The sequence below is a fragment of the Natrix helvetica genome, assembly GCF_964273705.1.
Source record: "Natrix helvetica genome assembly, chromosome: 1".
Classification (NCBI taxonomy): Eukaryota; Metazoa; Chordata; class Lepidosauria; order Squamata; family Natricidae; genus Natrix; species Natrix helvetica.
In genome coordinates, this window is record NC_138548.1 from 111730242 (window position 1) to 111753882 (window position 23641).

Below are 23641 nucleotides of genomic sequence, written 5' to 3' on the forward strand. Positions count from 1 at the left end.
ACAAGCTGAATGCACACACATATTTCTAATTAATAAATAATCCACTCAAAATCCAAGTACGAGCAGTGGCTAACTCATTGCTCACTCCAGGAGTTCGATTTTCATCGGCTCAAGGTTGACTCAGCCTTCCATCCTTCCGAGGTCGGTAAAATGAGGACCTAGATCACAGGTGTCAAACTCACTGCGTCACATGATGTTTCACGATGTTTTTCCCATTTGCGGAGCTGGGGTGGCGTGGCCTGTATAGGACACATCCGGCCCGTGGGCCGCCAGTTTGACATCCCTGGCCTAGATTGTTGGGGAAAATATGCTGACTCTGTAAACCACTTAGAGAGGGCTGTAAAGCCCTGTGAAGCGATATATAAGACTAAGTATGATTGCTATTGCTATTTTCTCACCAAGTTTATATCTCAATCAGAATCATAAGATATTGTTTTAATACAGGCAAAACCAAAAGTAAAGCAAACAGTAAAAGAGTTCTCTAATATCTGAGCAAATGAGAAGAGGCAGTCTGCACAACAACATTGCATTTATGCCAATGCAAGGTTCTTAATTTTCTTCAGGATTAACAGTAGTTTACCACAGGGCCAAAATCCTAAACTGGAACTCCAAACATAACTAGATAAAGTTCTTCTGGCCATGACTGAAGCCAGAGTAACAAGGAATCCTGTTATATTTCAAAACTGTGAAATTGTGCTCTCTCAAAAACATTTACCATAAGATGCTGCAAATCTAACCCCACTTTACCAGTATGCCCACCCTTATCTTTATTAAGTTTTGATTATTAAGGTTTTTTTTGTGCATACATCTCCACTTTTAGATTTTAATGCAGACACCAGGCTACATTCTTTTAGTTCAAGAAGAGAATAATTGGGTTGGATGGGGGTAATTTACTGAGTGCATCTCTCTTGCAACCTCTCTGAAAAATCATCTTGATATTACAGAATTTGGAACAGTCCACCCAAACGAGGCACCTTTCCAAATGGCCATTGCTGAATGTTCTGGAATTGGAATTAGCCTGCTGCAAATTTTAAAAATTATATGCTAACACAGGTACCCATTCAAATGGGTTGTTCTGAATATAGGAAAGCAATTTAATTTGGGCCTGCAAATCTTGTACAATGGGTTTGGTGAGCCCTGGTGGTGCAGCGGTTAAAATGCAGTACTGCAGGCTAAATCTGCCCACAGCCAGACGTTTGATCCTGATGGGGCTCAAGGTTGACTCACCTTCCCTCCTTCCAAGGTCAGTAAAATGAGAACCTACATTATTGGGGATAATTGTTGCTAACTTTGTAAACCACTCAGAGAGTGCTGTAAAGCACTATGAGTGGTATATAAGTATAAGTGCTATTGCTGTTGGAGGGACCACAAAATGATGTCTTCCATTTCTAATCCTACCAAACTTTGCTTTAGGATGATTTTAAAGTTGAAAAGTATAGCTCCATCTATCAGCAAAGGCAAGCCACCTATAAGACTAAAGCCATGAGATAGAAAAGTCTCATCCCAGGTTGATAAAGTTAGACTAGTCTTCCTCAATCTGCTATTTTCCATGCATGCTTGATTATAGTTTTGAGGCTTTCTAGCAAACATAATAATTGAAATTCATTTCAAATTGGGAAGTTCGGTCTAGATTATACAGAATCAAATACCAAAGCAATTTCATTTTTGTACTATACAGTAAATCTGCCTCTGTGAATAGAAATGAAATCCATTAAGTCAATAGTATATGCTTTTGAATAGGTTTAGAATCTGAATTATATTCACTAAAATGCTTTCAGGGAAAAAAAGTGCCATCAAAATTTGAGAACTATTTTTGAAAAAAAAAGACATCCAACTAGGAAGGGAAAATATCAAGTTCATCATGAGCTCATTAATAACAACTAAAGGATCTTGGAATGTAATTTACTTCTATTAACTTGCTATAATACTGCCATACAAGTGTTGAAGTTAGAATATTCCAATAGTAAAGAGAGTGCAATATCTCCAAATATGGCTTTAAAATGTTTGAGACCTGGAGTATTAAAACAGATATATAAAGATCAGCCAAGTGAAAACAAAATATACAGACATTGCTACATAGCTCTAAATAAAACCGCATTATGAGAAATATTTGAAATATCACTTTCATATAAATCACCAGCCATGCCAAATTAAAGACAATTTAACTTCATATGAATAATACTTCTGAATTGGAATTGTTATCTAAGCACAAATGTTTCCTGGTGTGTTACTGCAAACACAAAACACTACATTTTTGCTCATTACAGTTAATTACAGTGCAGACCTCCTATAATTAAGTATGCCACAGTATTTCAGTCCAAAGTGAACCATCGCTTGCTCGTCCCTTTAAAAGCAATTGGTTTGTGTCGACATTTTCAAGATGATTCCTTATAATCTAATAATCACATTCGTAAAATTATATCATGACTCTATTTATTGCATCTCCTTCTCTCCTCCCATTGAATGGATTCCCCGCAAGTCAAGTTTTAGAAAACAACAGCACAGCCCTTTAAAACTGTGCTTTATACAATAACAAAGAGGCAATTGTCTAACTACAACAATCTAATTTAATTATACATGCATGGAATTCTTACACTGCATTATTAAGAATTTCTTCCCCCGGGTTTTGCCACACTGTCCATATTACAGCAAGAGTGCAGGCAAATGTTATGCGCCTCTTTGCTCAGTGTCTTCCTCTTGCTTTTGATACCAGGAGACCATAATCCTCCCTTTGTGACATCAATCATTTGATGCAGGCCTGATGTGCCAGACTCTACCGGACAAGCTTTGCTTTCCCTGCTCTGAAGGAGAATTAGCATTGTCATCATCCAGAGCCCTAAAATGTATCGTGTCCTGAATATGGTTTGCCAGGTCAGTTTTGCACATGCAAGAATAGATGTCATCACGGCTGCATCGATGTAGCATCTGGGCTGCTTGCCTGTTAAAATCTCCTTGTTTCATGCTCATTTATCAAGCCTGCCATTTAAAACTACGGAGAAGCTAAAGAAGTTCAAAGTTCAATTGGGATGGAGGCCAGCATTTGCCTTCCCAAATCTTTGATCCTCTGTATTTTATAGAAAAGGAGAGTGATGGTCCTGAACTCAGAATAAAGAAGAACTTCATAGCAAAAACACTTTGCAAGTTAAGTAGTGGGGGGGGGGGGGGTTGGACTGAAACGTAACAAACAAATCTGAAGTTACAGGAGAATAGAGATAATAGAATATTTGCTTGTTTATTTATAAAAGGTATTGACCAGCCATCTTACATCAGGATAACTTTGGATGGCTGTTGGATTCATGATACATTTCATGAAATTACCTTAAAGATATCAGCAAACACTTTCCATGTTTCATTTTTCCTTCTTTCTGTGGTATGGTTCTGCTTGAGTTGCAAACTGTCTACACAACTTTATTGAACTGCCAGCCTCTTGAGCACAAGATTATTGAATCTCCGAGTGAACAACTACATGTTCAGATACTCCCTACCATAAGTTTACTAAATGCCCTCTTTTCCTTCTCAGGAACCTAGGTATCATAGCCAAAAAACGGCATCACTTCGCTGCGTATCACTGGTTTTTTTCCAAAATTCTAAGTACAATAGCAAATAAAATTGTCCATAATTCATTTAATATATCAATTTTGAATATGGGAGAAAGAAAACAAATATTTCCAATTCCATGCATGCCCCCCCTCCCCGCAAGAAGAAAGTCCCATTGATTTCAGTAGTTTTACCTCCCAATCTCCCAAGCAAGTGAGCACAGAATTAAAACTCCATATGCCAATAATTCTAATGGGGTCTTTAAAACATATTTAGATTTAATCTGTGTATCCCAGCATTGTATAAACATCTGTGTGCATCAGGACTGGAAGAGTAGAAGCTCATTTACAATCTCCTATAAAATTACAAACAATATTTTTGCTCTAATTCGGCTCCTCAAAGGCCAGCAAAAGTAGACCACAGCCTCTCTCTGAACACAGGCTCTGCCTCCTCCCCCCCCTCTAATCACTCAAGAGGAATATTGGAAGATTAGTGGAGGAGGGGGGGGACAAATTGCAGTTAACCCTTCAGCTGAATAATACCCCATGAAGATCTAAATGTATGATCTAAATCTATAGGTTGTGATATTTTGCTCCTTGCAAGTCCCTCAGAACTCAGAAGGACTTACTTCTGGCAAAGCTTTTGATGAATCATCAATCTGAAATACTGCTATTGTAGCTGCTTTTGAGATAACTCAAACTCTGTGGGAGGGGGCAGAGTGGGAGACCTCAACTGAAAGTAGACAAAAAAATCACAGTAATAAGGATAAGGTTTGAGTTCATAGATTTAAGGCCTCTTACATGATCATAGCAAAGGGCAAGAGATCACCTCCGGAAACAGCATTCAGGGTTTTTATCAGTGCGCCATAATACTGCAATAATTTTGACAGGAATTTCATATTCCTCAGCTCCGTTATTCATGTCAAGATATATTTCACAGTAGCAGGAGCTATAATAATGTTGTTTTTTAAAACAATGTTAGCGTTATGGAGGATAAAGGTGAAGTGATTTTCCAGCTACTGCAATATGAGAAGGAGCAAGATACAAACAAATAAAAGTCGCTTCCCATTTTAAAGCAGCACTTTTCCCAGAAACCTTCCCATTGACAAAACCGACAAGCAGTTGCTATGGGGCTTGAGGTAGGAGGAAGAAAAAGAGTGTGGAGAAGGGTTGCACACTTAATCATTGCAGAAAAGGTAGGCCTATTTCAAGAAAGATCTGGATTTCAACTCTGTCCCCAAGAAAATTGCAGGGACTGCAGAGCTGCTGCCATGCAAGGCAACAAGAAAACAGGCGATCTGAGGCAGCAGCTGGAGATGGAAACGCCTATTAAATCCTTTAGACAACAGATGGGCAAAGCTCATCTTTTTTAAAAAAAAAAAAGGAGAGCAAAACACAATGCACCATGTTTTATCATCCCACCATAAGGAACAACTCTTAACACCAACTAGCTTCCAAAAAAGACTATTCTAGGCTCTGAATGTCGGAACCTATCTATCTTACTTTTTAAAAATCTCTCAATATGATACTTCAGAAAACCTGAAATTTACTCTGGAGTCCCTCAATCAAAGGCTGCCAAACAAGAGGGCCAACTGGACCTGATACCAAAAATGGAGAACGAAAATATGGGAAATCTGGCAGACAGAGATTTGTCATGTTTGCCAGGGCCCTTTCTTTGCTGTTACTCTTTGCCTGCCCTTGAAGTGCATCTAGTGCTGCAGGGAACCAGCCAGTCCAAACGTTGAATACATTGAGGGGATCTAATTATATCATTGAGGGCAAACACACCTGCTCCCGGCTAATGCCCCACACTCTCTTTCCTTCTGGTTAATATTCCTTGCCATTGTTCTTTTCAGAGAACCACAAAACAACAAATCTCTAGCATCTGACTGCAGAACAGTGGATCTTCCTCTAAGCAGCAGAAAATTGTCGTTAGTGGGAAAACAAAATAAGACATCCAGGGCAGGATCTGCAATTCTTTCTTTTTCTTCTTCTTCTTCTTCTTCTTCTTTTCCTGGTGACCACCCCTTCCCATTTTGGTTGCCTTCCAAATCATCAACAAAGACAGTGCCATAAATTGCACTCTATGTGTTCTCTTTCCTCTCCCCCACACCTCTACTAACTGCACCTTCAAGACTACACCCTTTTCAATCATGATGTCATAAAACACTGCTGGTGACTCCCCCGTTTCCTCCTCCTCCTCCTCCTCCTCCTCTTGATCCACGATTCCTTTTTTTAAAAAGAAAAGAAATGAAAGCCATGCACTGAATCCAAGCCAAATTGACCAGCAGCTGAGCATCTCTCTCCCCCCCCCCATTCTACCAGCCCCTCCCCACCGGCACTTTGACTGTCATCAGAACACCACCCCTTTCCAGGAGTGATCCACACAAAGCAAGCTGGGCTTTAAAACAAAATGCAAATCACCCCAAACCTCCCTCCCCCCACCAAAAAAAAAGAGCCACACAAGGCAAAGGCACCCCTCGATCTCAAGATGCCACAGCGACAAGACAAGGAGGGACCCGAGAGGCCGGACTCTCCCATCTCCCGTCATGTCCGCGACTGCCACCTTCTTCTCCCCTGGGTTTGCTTTGCTCTGCTTTGCCGCTGCTGCTACTGCTGCTGCTGCTGCGGCGGCGGCGGCCGAGGGAACCCACCTGTCTGCCCTTTGCCCAGCGTTTTCTCCAAGCGGTAGGGTCCAACATATTGCGCGTGTTGAGCTCCGCTGCCTTCCTTGCCAGTTGATGTCATTTCTACCTGGCTGGGTAACGCTCTGCGATGCTGCGCCTGGTATCCCGCTCGGGGAAGCTCCCGGCTGGTTTTTTCGTGGCTGGTTCCTTAAAATTCCGACTTGGCCGCTGTGCAAGGAAAGCGCCCGGTGTCTCTCTCGCTCTCGCTTTCTCTGACTCTTCTGCTGATCCTCGTCCACTTGGCGGAAAATTAACTCTTGCTCTCTCTTTTCTTTTTCCCCCTTCGCTTTTCCGCCTCCTCCTCCTCCTATCTGTCCTGCTAGGGAAGGGATGCCCAGGAACACTTATTAGCCGGGGCTTAGGGATGGGGGAAATTTCCGAGCATCCGAAGCATGATGCCGGTTCTCAGCACTCGCACGCTTTAGTTCGCTCTAGGAGCTGCTCAGCGGGAGCTGGAGCAGCGGAAGCGTTGGGGCCCGTCGCTCCGACTGACATTAGGCGCAACCAATCCCCGGCAGCATCTCGGCCCGTCTCCCCTCCCCTCCCCTCCTCTTTATCCACTACCTTTTCTTTTCTATTAGCATCGGCCGCGGCTGCTGCTTCTTGCCTCGACGCCGAGCATCGTATAACCAATGGCAACAGCCATCAAACGGCGAAGGGATTCGTCTCATCAGGACAGTGGTTAATCCCGTTTCAAACTCTGCCCTGTCTCAAACTTTGTCTGCATAGCGGGAGGGAGAGGAGAGCTACCCGGCTCTCTTTATCCGCTGGGTCAAGCCAGTTCTGCCCTCCATCCATCCCAATCGCACTGAAACGGTGCTCGCGTTGGGATCGCCAAAATCACAGGGAAGGCGAAGAAAGCAATGGAAACAATGAATACTAATGGGTTCCCCCCCCTTTTTTTTTTTAGTTGAAGTAAATCCTCTAAGAAGAGAGTCACAAAGTGAAGTAGGCTTGTAATGAATTTCGGGGGAGTTAGCTGTTTTAAATATATTTATATGTATATGAAAAGGCAAAAACTGAACCTAAGCAGGGTAAAATCTTGTTGGAGTTAGTAAATTAAGTGGAACTCAACTGAGGGAAAGACACAGTTTCATCTGAATGACACTCCTGGCACTTTAAAAAAAAATTTTTTTTAAAATTATTTTTACATTTAAAACAATGCAGTACCGCGAAGTTGAAGTGACCATACAATCACATGATATACAAATAGTCTCATCCATTAACTATTAGCCTACTTAGTACATTATCTAACCTTCTATCCAATCACATTATTTACAGTTTGTTCCAGTCTTGTCACCTTGTCTTGTACCAATCATAAAATCTGTTCCAGACTTCAAAGTATTCCGATTCCCCTTTATTTTTTAGTTCAAGAGTGAGCCTATTTGCTTCTGCACAGGCCAAAACTTTTCTGATTATATCTAACTCTGATGGTATGTTTTCTTTTTTCCAATACTGCACATAAGTTATAAGCGTCGCAGTTAGTACATGTATAATTAGATAAAGTACTATTTTTTGTGTGTGCAAGAAGCCAATGTGATTCTCAGTACATGCTGTAAATTAATCTTCCCTAAATGACAGGATGGTTTTAAAATGGAATATTGATATAAAGCACCATCTTGTTTATACTTAAGCAATTCAGACAACAACTTCTTGCATTTCATATTTTTTAAAAAACTCTTAAAACTAAAAAGTGATACAAGCGCTTGACTGATACAAGCAACAGGTACTTTTAGACAATCTTCACGTAGCTGAAGAAAAATAAACTGCTTTTCATTTTTGCATATAGTCTAGGATAGTCCTGTCCCATATAATACACACGAACTTCTAAATCTTCTGTGACCATCATTAACTCCATTGTTCATCTATGGAGATTCTCAGTCATACAAGTCATGATTGTCCCAAAGGTGCTTTTTCAAGGGGTAACTAGACTTCAGTGTTTTTATATAAATCCTTCCATTGTCCACCATCCAGTCAGAGTTGAAGAAGCTTCTGAGATGAGAATCTTCAAAGAAAAACAAGAAAGTCCAGTTGCCTCTTGGAAAAGCACCTTTGGCACAAACCCATTATTCATTTAGAATGAAAAGTTACCTGGGACAATAATTTCTCAGCTTTGCTTTAAGATTATGGAACGCCACGCTAAGTGATGTTTAGACCAGATCAGAGGTGGTATTCAGCCAGTTCTGACAGGCTCTGGAGAACCAGTAGCAGAAAGTTTGAGTAATTCGGAGAACCGGCAAATAGGCTGCTTCCCAGCCCCCCCAGGTGATCTTCTTTTGTTGCCCTGAACAGGAGAATGCAGCTGGAAAGCACGTTAGTGGAGTGGGGAAGGAATGGGAATTTTGCAGTAACCTTCTCCCCAGGAGTGGGGAGGGAATGGGGATTTTGCAGTATCCTTCCCCTGCAACCTCCACAAAGCCATGCCTACAAAGCCACGCCATGCCCACAAAACCGATAGCAAAAAATTTTGAATCCCACCACTGGTCCAGATCCTACCCAGTAAACAAAATATGGAATTTCTGCTGAAGCTTGGAAGTAGCCCAGATCTGCCCTTTCACAGTGTGATAGTAGCCTCCAGGACCTGAACAGATTTATTATTATCAATTCTGCTGCAATACTGTATATGCAAAATCACAATACATTTGGTCTTCTCTCCTGATGGATTCCAGCTTGGCAGAGTTTTTAAGCAACCTGAGAACTCTCATCTCACCCCACCTCTCAATTCGTTTCTCCCACAACTCTGTTCTCAGCATTTCAGGGTTATCAGTGATGAAAATCACTATGGGTCAATTTCATTTGGTATTGGAGTGATGGGTCTCTTACTCAAATGTCTCCTGGATTCTAATCTTCTATTTTTTCCAAGGACTGAATTATTAATTATCCATTTGTTTCATTGTTATGCTACATAACCTTTCCATGGAGTACTTCATTCAGTCACTTGCAAGACCCTCAAAATGATGTTTTGGAAACATGCTGATCAATGGTTAGTGTTGTTCACTCCAGTTCAAACACCACAGCAACTATTTTAGGCATTTATTTATCCCAATCATTTCAAATCTGGGGGCTTCTGTAAATTCTCATTGTCAGGAAATTTCTCCTTACTTCTAAGTTAGATCCCTCTTTGATAAGACCATTACTTCTTGCCCCGCCCTCAGGTGCCTTAAAGAATTAGGTGGAACCCCTCCTCTCTGTGGCAGCCCCTATTAGAAGACTGCTATCAAGTCAACCCAATCCTTCTCTTTGTTAGACTAGACATACCCAGTTCCTACAACCACTCATCCTATGTTTTATCCTCCAGTCCCACAATTACCTTTGTTGTCCTTTTCTGCATTCGTTCTAGAGTTTCAACATCTTTTTTGTATTGTGATCAAAACTGGATACCATTTTCCAGATGTGGTCTTAGCAGTGCAGAATATAGCAGTACTAACACTTTACTTCTGTCCTAAACCAGTCTGGGAATGTGGTCTAAATATAATAGGAGAGAATAGCTTCCTCGCACCCATTCTAAAGAATATTACATTCAAAAAAGATCATTTTGACCATTCATCCCAATCTCTTGCTCAGCGCAAGTACTTATTTTACTTAATGGTTTATCTAGAGCTTCATGAAGAAGACAGCATGTTGCTCTTGTGACAAAATCTTAACTGCATAATTGTAGCATACATGCTGTGATCCCAAACCTGACTGGGGAGCTTCTACCCCCACCCTACCCCATAGTCTATTGAAATTAAACAATTGACATTCTGGTTAAGCTTAAAGTTTACATATATTGCCTGCTTCCCTGCCTTCCTATGGACCATAGCGCTCTTTTGAATTTAAATATTACTCACTTTATATCAAAATACTTTTATATATGTTTGAAATTATTTTGTAATCATACATCGTTAAAGTATTTTCTAAATATTTAATGTAGAATTTAATTTTTCATATTTTTTCAGCTTCATTGTTTCTTCACTGAACTTGAGAAAATCCCTCTTCTCACCATCTGCCTTGATTTAATCCAACTTTCCCCAGTTTACCGGCCATTTGACAGAGAATGATAGAAACTGAGTTGCAATACATATGGAGGGCCCAGATTTTGGAATGGTGATCAAAATGTTTATAAAAGTGTCCCCCTTATTCTCTCTGCACATGTTTTTATCTTTATATTTCTGTTCTGCACTCTTCTTTTGTCTTTTTCTATACCTTCTACTCCCAGACATAAAGGTTCAACATTTTCAAACAACGTGTTTGAAAATGTTGAACCTTTATGTCTGGGAGTATATTTTGTCTGTAAAATATTGACAGCATCTAAACGTATGAGCTTTAGTTCTTAGATTTGGTTTGAAGAGAAATGTTGGTTTTTTCCTCTGGTTTTTTCTGCAGTTGTGCAAAGCCATTATTTGTCTTAGAATCCTCCCACTCTGCATGTGCAAGTAAAACAATACCAAAAATCCCAACAACTCTTTATTATATTTACATTTATTATATTTATTTATTTATTTGCAAAAGCTATATGCAGGGTACCCATCATGCTAAAAGAACAGCTACTTATTTATATAGCTCATTGACTTGTTCATCACACAAGTAACGATTCTTATCAGCTAGGAGTTAATTTACTCCAAAAGCAACTTTGTGTACTATCTCTCACATTTTTGTACCTTTGCAACAAGCCTAAATACACTGAGTGTATTTAACTGCAGTTTTGTTGGTGCCAGCTTTACTTGCAAGACTTATTTTTTATAGTTTCACAAATTTAAATTGTTATAGGTTGTTTTGATCATATGTTCATCTGTCATATCTATTTGATTACCGCTTCAAGTGGCTGCAAGTCAAAGCGCTGTTACGTTTTATTGCTGAGATGTTTTAATGTGTGTGTGTGTGTGTGTGTGTTTCTAAGTTTGATTATTTACAGTTTTGCATATTTAGATTTTAATTGGCTGTCAATTAAATCGTATATATGAGTCTTTATAAAATCAGTCCCTTTACCACATCACATGATTTGCAGTTTTATATCAATTATGAACTGAATTTGAAATGAGTTTTTAAAATTCTGCTTTAAATGTTTCCATGCCATGATTAACATAGCAATTTAGGGACGATCCACAATAAGCAGGATGAGGTACTATAAATTTCAGCAGAAGGACTATTACATCAGTAGAAGGGAAGTCATGTCTACAGTCTATAAGATATATGTCAGTATGATGGTGGCCTGTTTGGATGTAGACACACTGGTAGGTCTTTCTAAGTAGGTCAGTAGAACTCAGCTGATGATAGCATTCTGCCACTGAAGATCCATCAGAAATAAGAGTGGAATATGGTCAACACTAAGGACTATCATTTTTACACTCTATGCTGTACCACTTCATCCATAGCTTACATTCCATTGCTTGCAAATATTTAACCAGTCCTGGATGTTACAATGAGAACTTCCCTCTTATTAACTTCAGTGAAACACTTAAAAAAAGACTCTGCTTCACTGATGTTGTCTATGTCTCCAGGCATATGAAGATGTTATACACCTCATAACAGCACACTACTAGCACTAAATAAATCCCACACAAACTTATCAGTCTCAGCTCAATAACAAATTATCAAGAATAGTGAGACTTGTAGACCATAATACTTGTATAACAGTAGGTTTCCTAGGCCTGACTTGGATGGTGGGAAATATGGCATAGAGCTGAATATGTACTGTAGCATCATGCAGCTTATACTCAAGATCACTACAAGTTTTAGCATTATTCTTCAAAGAAGAATGAAATAAAGAATGTTTGAACAGCAGCTTTAGTGATGAGGGTAGAGCAGAGAAAGTTGCAATTACGCTCTGAATATGAAGCACTTAGGGGTACCTACTATTATTTCCTCTCTTTTTTCCTCACACTCCCCCCTCTGGATGTGTTTGGGTTTACACCTCACATTACCAGTTACTTGCATCCTGATTTAACTCAGTTAATATTTCCTTGTTTTACAGAGAGTATAGATTTAGAAAATGCCATGCCAAAATATGTTTGACTACTATACAAATCAGTGTGGCATCTAAATACTGTTGTTTGGGTACTGAAACTGAGCATTGGTAGTTATTTCCTTTCCTCTCATGAACCCTCAAAAAATGTATTGCACGCCAAAGTGTTTATTGATTCTAGCTGAAAACAACCTGTGGAAGCCTGCAGTGAGGCCACACCATGATTAGGTATTCCTTTCAGTTCTCCAGTGGAGTTCACTTACTCGTCCATGAATTCTTGGAACCTTCATGCCACTTGTGATATAGGTGGTGTTTCTTAATCCATATGTAAATAAGGGTAGGAGACAGATTAATGTCTATTGGAGAACTCTGAGTGGTGGAAGTAGATTTTTGATTTCCAGTCTTTAATTGTTTGACCATGGCAAAATCTCTTTTTCCAACTCCCAATTCTGCTGAACTGCAAAAATCCATTAGATGACAGCAAGGAGTTCAGAGTTTGATTTCTCACTTTGCTCCCATTTATTAGTCATCCAGATGTTTGTTAAGTAAACTATTTTCATGTCAGCTCAAAAACAGTTGGTTGGCTTTGAAGTTCTTTGGTCTTAAAGAGGTTGTCTCTTGCATTAGACTGCTTAGTGAAACTGGATCCCTCACCCCCAACATAACAAAATCTCAAGTTTTCCATCTGTCCTATAAAAACACCATGCCTAGAATCCTGTTGCACACTGAGCTGGGATAGGCTATGTTGCCATGCTCCTTTCAGCTTTGGCAAGCATGGATCATTATGAAGGATAGTAGGAGTTCAATAACATCTGGAATGCATTTCATATCCTATTTCTTCCCACTGAGGGCCAAAACAGAAGTTTCCTGCTCTAATGGCTAATTGCCCATTCACACATTTCTCTTTCCTCTAAAGGACCTACTCCATCCACCCTGAATGCTGATCAATAAAATATTTGAAGGTACAGTATGTAGCCCGAGCCTGTAAAGATGAAGTGAGGAAAGCTAAGGCTCACAATGAAGAAAGGCTTACCACAAAAGTAAAAATTAACAAAAAAAGCTTCTTCCAACATGTTAAAAACAAGAAAAAAGTTAAGGAAACAATTGGTCCATTGCTAGGAGAAAGTGGCAAGAAGGTGACAAGCAACAGGGAGAAAGCAGAACTATTTAACTCATGTTTTGCATCTGTCTTTACACCAAGGGATAAAACAGTCCAACCTATCAAAAGCAGCACCACAAAAATCAGATTAGGAACACAAATTGAAATAGGGAAGAAAATGGTAAGTGAGCAGCTGTCTACCCTAGACGAGTTCAAATCACCAGGACCGGGTGGATTATACCCCAGGGTTCTGAAGGAACTAGCAGACGAGATCTCAGAACCACTGAATTAAATCTTTCAGAGATCCTGGACCACCGGGGAACTACCAGATGACTGGAAAAGAGCTGATGTGGTTCCCATCTTCAAAAAAGAGAAAAAAATAGATCCAGGAAACTACAGACCAATCAGCCTGACATCAATACCAGGAAAGATTCTGGAAAAAATAATCAAGCAATGAATTTGCGAACACCTAGAAGCAAACGAAGTAATAGCCAAAAGCCAACACAGATTTGTCAAAAACAGATCATGCCAGACTAATCTTATTGCATTCTTTGATAATGTGACAAAATTAGTGGACCAGAGGAATGCCGTCGATATAGTTTACTTGGACTTCAGTAAGGCTTTTGATAAGGTAGACCATAACGTACTACCAGATAAAGTAGAAGAATGTGGGTTAGACAGCATCACCACCAGATGGATTCGTAACTGGCAGACCAACCGCACTCAACGTGTAGTCCTCAATGGAACTGCATCTACATGGAGGGAAGTATGCAGTGGAGTACCCCAAGGCTCTGTTTTAGGCCCAGTACTCTTCAACATCTTCATCAATGATTTGGATGAGGGAATAAATGGGGAACTCATCAAATTTGCAGATGACACCAAGCTGGCAGGAATAGCCAACACTCCAGAAGATAGGCTTAAGATACAGAAGGATCTTGACAAACTTGAACATTGGGCACTATCTAATAAAATGAAATTCAATGGTGAAAAGAGTAAGGTTCTACATTTAGGCAACAAAAACAGAATGCACAGGTACAGTATAGATGATACCTTGCTCAGTAGTAGTAACTGTGAAAGGGATCTTGGACTCCTAGTGGACAACCATTTAAATATGAGCCAGCAGTGTGCAGCAGCTGCCAAAAAAGCCAACACAGTTCTAGGCTGCATCAACAGAGGGATAGAATCAAGATCACATGAAGTGTTAATACCACTTTATAATGCCTTGGTAAGGCCACACTTGGAATACTGCATTCAGTTCTGGTTGCCACGCTGTAAAAAAAGATCTGGAGACTCTAGAAAGAGTGCAGAGAAGAGCAACAAAGATGATTAGGGGACTGGAGACTAAAATATATGAAGAATGGTTGCAGGAACTGGGTATGTTTAGCTTAAGAGAAAGAAGGACTAGGGGAGACATGATAGCATTGTTCCAATATCTCAGGGGTTGCCACAAAGAAGAGGGAGTCAAACTGTTCTCCAAGGCACCTGAGGGTAGAACAAGAAGCAATGGGTGGAAACTAATCAAGGAGAGAAGCAACTTAGAACTGAAGAGAAATTTCCTCACAGTTAGAACAATGAATCAGTGGAACAGCTTGCCTCCAGAAGTTGTGAATGCCCCAACACTGGAAGTCTTTAAGAAGATGTTGGATAGCCATTCGTCTGAAACGGTATAGGGTTTCCAGCCTAGGCAGGGGGTTGGATTAGAAGACCTCCAAGGTCCCTTCCAACTCTACTATTGTATTGTATTATGTGTCTCTTAGTTTTCTTGAGAACATGGAAAATATTCTTATTTCCTAGTATTATTGGGTTTCAATTACTAAGATAATAGAACCCTAATGGGGAATGTAAAGAGCATGATGAATTTGTAAGCAGTGATCTTTCATTTCTCATCCAGATGACTTTTTTCTATTAAAGAGATTCAGTGGTGGTATGGAGCCTGCTGCTAGGGTAGATGCTACAGCAGGGATGGATGAAAATTTGGAGAAAGAAATGGGAATGAAAAAACATGGAGAAAGAGAAGCAAGGAGACTTGATGGGCTATTACCTGGCAATTATGTCGTATCAAAAAGCATAGAGGGTGTGCGTCTGGATTGCTCATATGGGTTGCCAATAAGAAAGGTTGCACAAAGAAAAAGTTAGTCCATGTCAGATCTGCACCATTTCTGTACACCTTTCTTGCTCAGGCATATTTAGATATGTAGGACCCTTTATATCTTTCCAAGTGGAAGGTATGTAGTATATGGAAAATACCATAAATCATTTAGAACTAGGGATGGAAATGTAAATTGAGTTTACTTCATGGAAAACATGGGAAGAGAATGTGTCTGATTTGAACCCAAAAGGGTATGCATCAGTTTTAACTTCCAGAAGTTATCAACTGTTAGAAATAGTTTCAGTGTTACAATAAAGACTGAGTCCTCACATGCCATATTAAATTTCTAGGAAGCTGCAAGCAAGTTAAAGCCTATCATAACCTTTACATTGAAAATGTGAGATACCAAGCTAGGGATTTTCCTCATGGCTTTGTGCTCCTAGCACTAAAGATCTAGTGTTGGGATTGGTGGCAGAAGAAGAGACAAGACTTAACGGTGTCTGACTTGTTAATGTACTGTATTTTTCGGAGCATAAGATGCACCTTTTTCCCCTCAAAAAAGAGGCTGAAAATCTGGGTGCATTGATACACTGAACACAGCATGTTTTGCCTCCCAAAACCCCGCCCCCTTCACCAAAATGGCTGTGCATAGCCTTTAGGAGGCTTTCAGGGTGCTCCTGGGGGGCTGGGGAGGGCAGAAATGAGCAACAAATGGCCTGTTTTTTGCTCAATTTTGCCCCCCGGCCCCCAGGAGCACTCTATAAGACTCCTAAAGGCTATTCATGTCCCTTTTTTTGAAATAAAAAACCAGGCCAATTTTTGCGAAAAATGGCCAGTTTTTGGGAGGCCTGCAGAGTGCAAAACCTTTTTTTAAAATTTGCCTCTTCAAAATCTCGGTGCGTCGTATACTCCTGTGCTCTTATACACTGAAAAATATGGTAGTTGATCATCTATCTAACACATTACACTATAGTGTCTATAATAGAGAATCTAGAGTTTTGGGAGTTCTATCCTTTCTGATTCTAGTGATTTTTTTTTTTTTATTAAAAAAAAGTGTGCAATAATGAGTTTGGTCTGTTAGCCTATCAATCTTCCAGTGATCATAGGTTCCCATCCCATAACTTCCCATTACTGTCAGAATCATGACAATAATGCAAAAATACCTTGTTTACTGCAATGGATGTTAAGTCTGTCTCACAGAGAATGGCATATACTCATCAGACCCAGAGGGAGGCAACAGGTCCCTCGCAGGTCAGAGATTTGCTCTCTGAATCGGAGTAGGGGTGACAGCATGGCAACATGGCTGCACAAGAAGCTGGCTTCGAGCCAAAGCAACTAAACAGGAGCATACAGGATGGGATGAAAGACTGGTAAGAAGATCCAATTAACCCAGAGTCATAAATCAAAACTTGGAAAAGGCAAGAATCTTGAAAGTATAAGTACTGAAATATTAATAGACAGATCTGGATATTGGAAGAAAGAAAGAAAGAAAGAAAGAAAGAAAGAAGAAAGAAAGAAAGAAAGAAAGAAAGAAAGAAAGAAAGAAAGAAAGAAAGAAAGAAAGAAAGAAAGAAGGAGGGTTGAATCACTAGCCCCCCAAAAAAGCCATTTGCTTGAAACAATTTGGACTGAAAAGGAGAAAATAGAGAAGTGACAAACCCACTAAAATACAAACTCTAAATTTGATTTTGGATTTGAAATAGAAACCAAACATATCAGTTTTGCTTTGTCTGAATTTCTTCTAACTAATATATCTTAAGCAAGTCTATGTGTAGTAATATTCATTAATAAGAAATAAAACTAAAATAGATTCCTGCAAAATATGGTGTCTGTTCCTACTTATGTTTATCATTGGCAAAAGATGGCATAGCAAATTTGTTAATTGTAAAAAAAAGATCGTTTCATTTTATGGATATTTTATACAAAAATGTTGACTATTTGAATGTAATGAGCAAACACATTGGCCCTTCTTGATGCCTTAGTAATCACACAAGTATTTATTCAATTTTCTTTCCCCACAGAGTAAAAATTTGTTTGATCTGAAAATTTCTGTTCTTAAATGAGTCTGTGTCCCAATTGTGCTTACACAGTAATATCCTCAATTATTTGACACCTTGTTTCTCCAAATATTTTGATGCTCTAGAAATTCTTTGGTCTAATAGGAATTTACCATGTTGTTGACTTTTCATCTTTCTATTGAAGACATCATGCTACAATAGTCCCAGTTTTTTCAGACACTATCTCACTCTAGATATTTTTATGGACAAAATATTGAAGTTCTTTTTGGCATTTCATTGAAATTGTTTTATTACGTTTCTGAAAGAGATAGGTTGTCTTCTAAGGACACAACCATGTGAAAGCTTAAAAGCTATATGGAATTGTCTAGATCAGGGGCGTCAAACTCAAGGCCTGTGGGCTGAATCCAGCCCACAGAGTACTTAGATCTGGCCCGCAGGACCACCCTCAGTGCTTCTGCCAGTGAAAATGGAGCCAGGAAGGGCCGCATGTGCCCCCCCTGGACTCTGTTTTCACTGGCAGAGGGCTGCAGGAGGCTGTCGCAGCCGAAAATGGAGTGAGTGACATTGAGTTGGTCATGTCCAACCTGGCCAGCCCCCCTGTCTCCCCTTGAGGTCAAACACAACCCTGATGCAACCCTCAATGAAATTGAGATTGGCACACTTGGTCTAGATGCATCTCTCATGTCATTCAGTCATAGCAGACTTTTATTCCATCTCCACTGAGAATCACTGTATACGAGAATATGTGGACCGTTGCATTTTATCATTTTAGGTAGTTAACAATGAGACAATCCAACATGTTATCTCTGTCTGTCAGATAACTGTTGATTTTGGTCTGTAATCAAGAAGGAATACTTAGCAGAGGAACTGAGGCTCACAAGAACATTGGGGTTGGGGAAGTAGTTATTTCATTCTGCAAAACCTGATTTTATGGTTAACAAGCTTAGTTTAATCAATGCATTTTAGACTTCAAAGTTCAGAGTAGCAGTGCACAAGCTACTACATAAAAATAATAAAATTCAAATAGAAAACAAAAAAGATAGAAATATTCTTTTCTTATGTTGGTTTAGCTTTCTTCAATAAAAATGCAGTGTTCCAGCAGAAATTTTAAATAAAGGAGCCAGATTGAAGTTTGCTATTGAAATAAAAATAGACAAAAAATACTTCTAAATGGCAAATGGGTCTAAATACAAGTAAGATGAATTCTATCCTAAAATATTGAAGGAACTAATTGATGTTCAAACTGCATGAAAACGTGATGTAACCAATCCTGGAAAACTGATAGTATGCCATATGATTGAATTTTGTCTCTATCCTCAAAAACAAACAACCTCCTCCCCCCATCAGTGAGTTGGCCAAATACCAACTGAGCTGTAGGAAACCTGAAAACAAAATCAAATGGATTAGTCAAGAGTAAAATTTACCAGATTAATTTCTTCATGGCTTGTAATATATCATTACATCAACAAATAATTCTGATTAGCAGTTTAGTTAAGTGTGTAGTAGTGGCTTGTTAATTAACTGGCTACATAGCTGACTTGAAAATTATACTTTGAGTGCTGATCAATGAAGAGAGGTGCCGTAAGATTCAGTTCTGCATCCACCATTATTTTTATTGAAAACTCAAATTGAAGAGTCAGGAGAATATATGTCAGTTTTTCAAATAGCACAACAATGTTTGGGATAGCTAGGACCCTAGAAGGAAAAAACGACATTCAAAATGACCTGGATAGATTAGAGAATTGTCTTGAAACAACAGTGACATTTAATAAGGATAAATGTTCTTTACTTAGAAAAGCAAACAAATGAATGGAGAAATATGAAATGGAGGTATAGTTGGCTTGATAATATTGTAAGAAAATAATCTTGCATTTATCAGCTCTATTGCGTCTGATTCTGGACATCTTTAGATTCAGGAGAAATGAAGCAGGTTTATAGAAGGATGAAACACTGAAGAAATTAGCATATTTAGTCTTGAAAAGATGGGCTTGTGGTATCCCAAGTCTTTAGGAAGAGTAAATAAACAACCTTGAATTATATGGAGGTGTTTTTTCCCCACTCCAGACTGGTTTCTGTCACCTGTGCTATCATTCATTCTTTATTTTTATTTTTTATTGTATTTTTTTTTTAAATATTGCTTTGCTTATAAACTACCCAGAGTCATTGGGAATCAGGCAGCATAACAATTTAACAAACAAATATTGCCAGTCTTAGATTATATAAAAGCATATCAAACATAAGATAAAGACTTGTTCTCTGTTTCTTTATGCATACAGAACACAAAATAGTAGATTTAAACAGCAGGAAGGCACTGATAGTTAAGAAAACGTCTTCATAGTAGCTGTTTAAGAGTGGAGCTTTTATTATTTTCCTGCCATTTTTCCCTGCAGGAACGTTGTCCCTGTCCAGCGATAACACTGAGTCTTCAATACAACCATCTTCGGTAGGGTTGCCCTCTATGAATTTATCTAATCCTCTTTTAAAACCATACAAATTAATAGCTCTTATAAATTGGCTGAGAAAATACTTTCTTCTGGGTGCTCAGGATTTCCTGCCAACTGCCTTAATTTAAAACAGTTCATACAGAATATGGTTTGCTTAGCATATTGTGTGACCCCAGCCATTGTCTTAATAAACCATAATGAATACATAAACTCAATTATATGGCTTGTTTATTAAACCGTGGTTAACACAAACCACCAGTTAGTGTAAAATGTGAATCTACGAAAGCTATAATACTTGTGTATAAATTATGATCCCAATATTAACATATCAAATATGTCTAAAAATAACAGTGTATGCTAAAAATAATGCTATTTAAGCCTTTTATCTCTTAAAGCCTTTCTCCATGGCTTAATTAGAACACTATGTCCTTGAATTAGCAGGGAAAAATGCTAATATAAGTTATCTCTACTGCTAATATCTCTACTGCCTCTTCAGCCTCTCCTCTGGCCTGTGTCACTGTGATCAGCAAACGGTTTTAATGTATGACCTCCAGATTTAGCCGTCCCCTCAAGACCATTGGAGATTGTTGCACTAGAAATTGTGGGAGAGGCTTTTGGGACTCCCATTTGTGGAAGACACAGAGGCCAATCCACCATATCAAGCATGCACTCCATTATAAAAGGGCAATATCATGGGACATAGCAGGCTAAAGAAATCGATGGGTCATATCTACAATATATGGTGGTCAGGTGCAAGAGGAAAAAGAAGAATGCCAAATGGAATAAGTGAACAGTGTTGTGGCCTTTAGCACTACATCTAATAGTGCTCATCACACAGGTCTTACCCATATAACCTCAGGAAGAACATTTGCAAAAGAAGATTTATGTCTGAGTAGTTTCTCACATGTAAATGCACTATGCAACTGGCAACCCTGGTTACAGTTAACCATCTGTGAGAACAGTTGCCCTTTTCAGTATTCTGTTGCAGATGCTCCTGCTAAATATGTGGGCATCAAGATGGAGTTGTGTTGGATTCAGCCTTGTGGACAAAGCAAGCTCAGTACTATAAATTCATTTCCAATTATATCCATGATTATCCTGCCTACACATTCCATATTATTTGCTTGCTGGCTGTTACTTTCAAAGCTTTTTGAGAAGAACATTTCTTCTGAAAATTGATTTGTAAAATGTAGCTTTATATACCGTATATATAGTATCTGCAAATTATATATAGTGTCTGCTATTATAAAAGGCATGACTTCAAAAACCAGCAAGCCAATCGTTCAAATCAGACAGAAAATTATATTTTTCATTCTGATAAGTTCAATACTATTGAAAGATCCATAGTATTAGTGGTTAAAATTACTTATCCCAAGGATTGGGTCTTTGTAGCATTTTCATGTGACTTTATAACAGGGGTGAAATTCAGCAGGTTCTGACAGGTTCTGGAGAACATGGGGCTCCCCTTGAAATGCACCCGGGGACTACAGCTGGTCCAGAATGCGGCCGCGCGGGCAATTATGGGGAGCATGAGGTACTCCCATGTAACACCTCTTCTGCGCGAGCTGCACTGGCTTCCTGTGGTCTACCGGGTGCGTTTCAAGGTGCTGATTACCATCTTTAAAGCGCTCCATGGCATAGGACCTAGCTACCTGCGGGATCGCATCTTGCCCCATACATCCCTGCGACCAATTCGCTCTCACAGAGAGGGACTCCTCCGGGTGCCGTCCACTAAGCAGTGCCAGAGGGCGGCGCCCAGGAGTAGGGCCTTCTCTGTGATGGGCCCAGCCCTCTGGAATGACCTCCCCCCCGATATTAGGTCAACTACCGATCTCCGCTCCTTCCACAAGAAACTCAAGACCCACCTGTTCCAACTAGCCGGCCTGGCTTAATTAGAACTTAATTAGAACTTTACTCTCTAATCCCCCTGGCAATTTTAAATTGCAAATTTATTTTTTGGGTATTTTAACGGTTTTTAACTTATTGTCATTGCTTTTTAATATTGTGGCTATTATTATTATTTATGTACTGTAAAAGTTTTATGTATACCTCCTCCTTGCCATATGTTTGTATATTTGATTGTACGCCGCCCCGAGTCCCTTTGGGGAGAGGGAGCGACTTATAAATTGAATAAATAAATAAATAAATAAATAAATAAAATAAACCGGTAGCAGAAATTTTGAGTAGTTCAAAGAACTGGCAAATACTACTGGCCCTAGAGTTGGGAGGGAATGGGGATTTGCAGTATCCTTCCCCTGGAGTGGTGTGGGAATGGAGATTTTTCAGTAACCTTCCCCTGCTATGCCTATCAAGCCACACCCACAGAACCGGTAGTAAAAAAAAAAGAATTTCACCACTGCTTTAAAATCAAGACAGTTGAAAATCAGTTTAATATACAGCTCCATCAGTGCATAAAGTTTCTATTAGTACTAATAAATATTAGATGCTAATAAAGATGTAAATCTAAATCTCTAACAAAACTTTCTAAAGATATTTGTGTTGTTGAATTTCTTGCTTCTTTGTCTTCTCTTTTGGAAAATAATTACTGTGAGCCTGACTTTTGTTTAGCATGCTACATACTTTTTCAGCAATAGGAATTCCCAAAGCCTGAATTATATCATTAAATAAAGCAACAGCATTTAAAATGTCAGGCTGGTAGAAAATCTGAATATCAGGGCCATATAAGAAAACTTTTACAGCATTAATTAACTGCAACCATTTGTAGAACTGACCAAACAGCAATGTATAAAGTTCATTCGTTCTTCTAGATGGGGAAGTGGTGCATCATTTTTATACCAGGCAAATCAATACAGCTGTACATTGTTATTACAAGTCAAATCAACTATGTCACCAGATAAATCTTATACACTAACATTAGGTAACTGCAATTGAGTTGTAACTTGTGAGTCCTAACTCAACAGGGGTCATCTAAAAAGTACTGCACTGAACTTTTACATTCTGCGTCATATCACAGGGGAAAGGAAATATTTACTCCTCACTATCTGCTGCAAACCAAAGTGTGTTGATAAATGGGTTAACAGGAAATGAGAAAGTAAACTGTATGGCAAGATGACACTGAATGTAAAAGTTTAATGCAGAACTTTTTAGATGACCCCTGTCATCCAAGAATGGGTAACACTCTGTCAAATCTCATGGTGAGTTTATTTTGGCCACATTCTTGCTATTTGATATATCTGTTCAATGGAAGAACAAAAGCATCATATTAAATCATTGCTTCCTTAACTAGGGTTTTTGAAAGATATAATTGGCTTTGACTGCACATTCTGCTAGCCTAGATTCCATCTTTTTCCCCTTCAGAGGACCTTTTTTAAAAAATATATGGAAATATGGGTCTGTGATTAAAGTGGATAGCAATGAGTTTTTATGTTTTTGATGTGGTGAGATTTGGGGTAGCTAAACAAAATCAGTAGTAAATTATTGCTTCTTTTTACAATTCCCCATTATTGCTTCTTTCTGTAGCAACATTTTGTTTAGTCTCCATCTAAAATGATTAGATTTTCTTTTATAAACCAAACTCAGAGGATTACATTCTGAAAAATCTTTGGCAATATGTCTGTTTCAGAACCTTAGCAGCCAACTCTTTGAAATTCAAATTCTTGAAAAGTATTTATGCTTTTCAGAAAAGTAGGTATTCTTTCTTGTATTACCATTTTTTCTGTCTCCATATATCAACCAGCCTTAAATTGTCCATCAAATCAAATAAAAAATTGATATAATTTCCTTTGAGTGTTTTTAATACTTTTATCAGAAGTTCTGTCCAGTTGTGGGGAAATCACTCCATTCCATTCCCCTATCAAATACCA

General features: G+C 38.9%; 1 protein-coding gene across 2 annotated transcripts in view; it reads right to left on the reverse strand.

The window, feature by feature from the left end:
- BRSK2 (BR serine/threonine kinase 2) overlaps positions 1-6607 on the reverse strand; it is a 486050-nt gene extending 479443 nt beyond the window's left edge. For both annotated transcript variants that reach the window (XM_081938190.1, XM_081938191.1), the window contains exon 1: positions 6191-6607. In XM_081938190.1, coding sequence (XP_081794316.1) covers positions 6191-6284 — 94 coding nt within the window. In that variant the 5' untranslated portion in view covers positions 6285-6607. The remainder of the gene's footprint in view (positions 1-6190) is intronic.
- Between the last annotated feature and the right edge of the window lie 17034 nt (positions 6608-23641).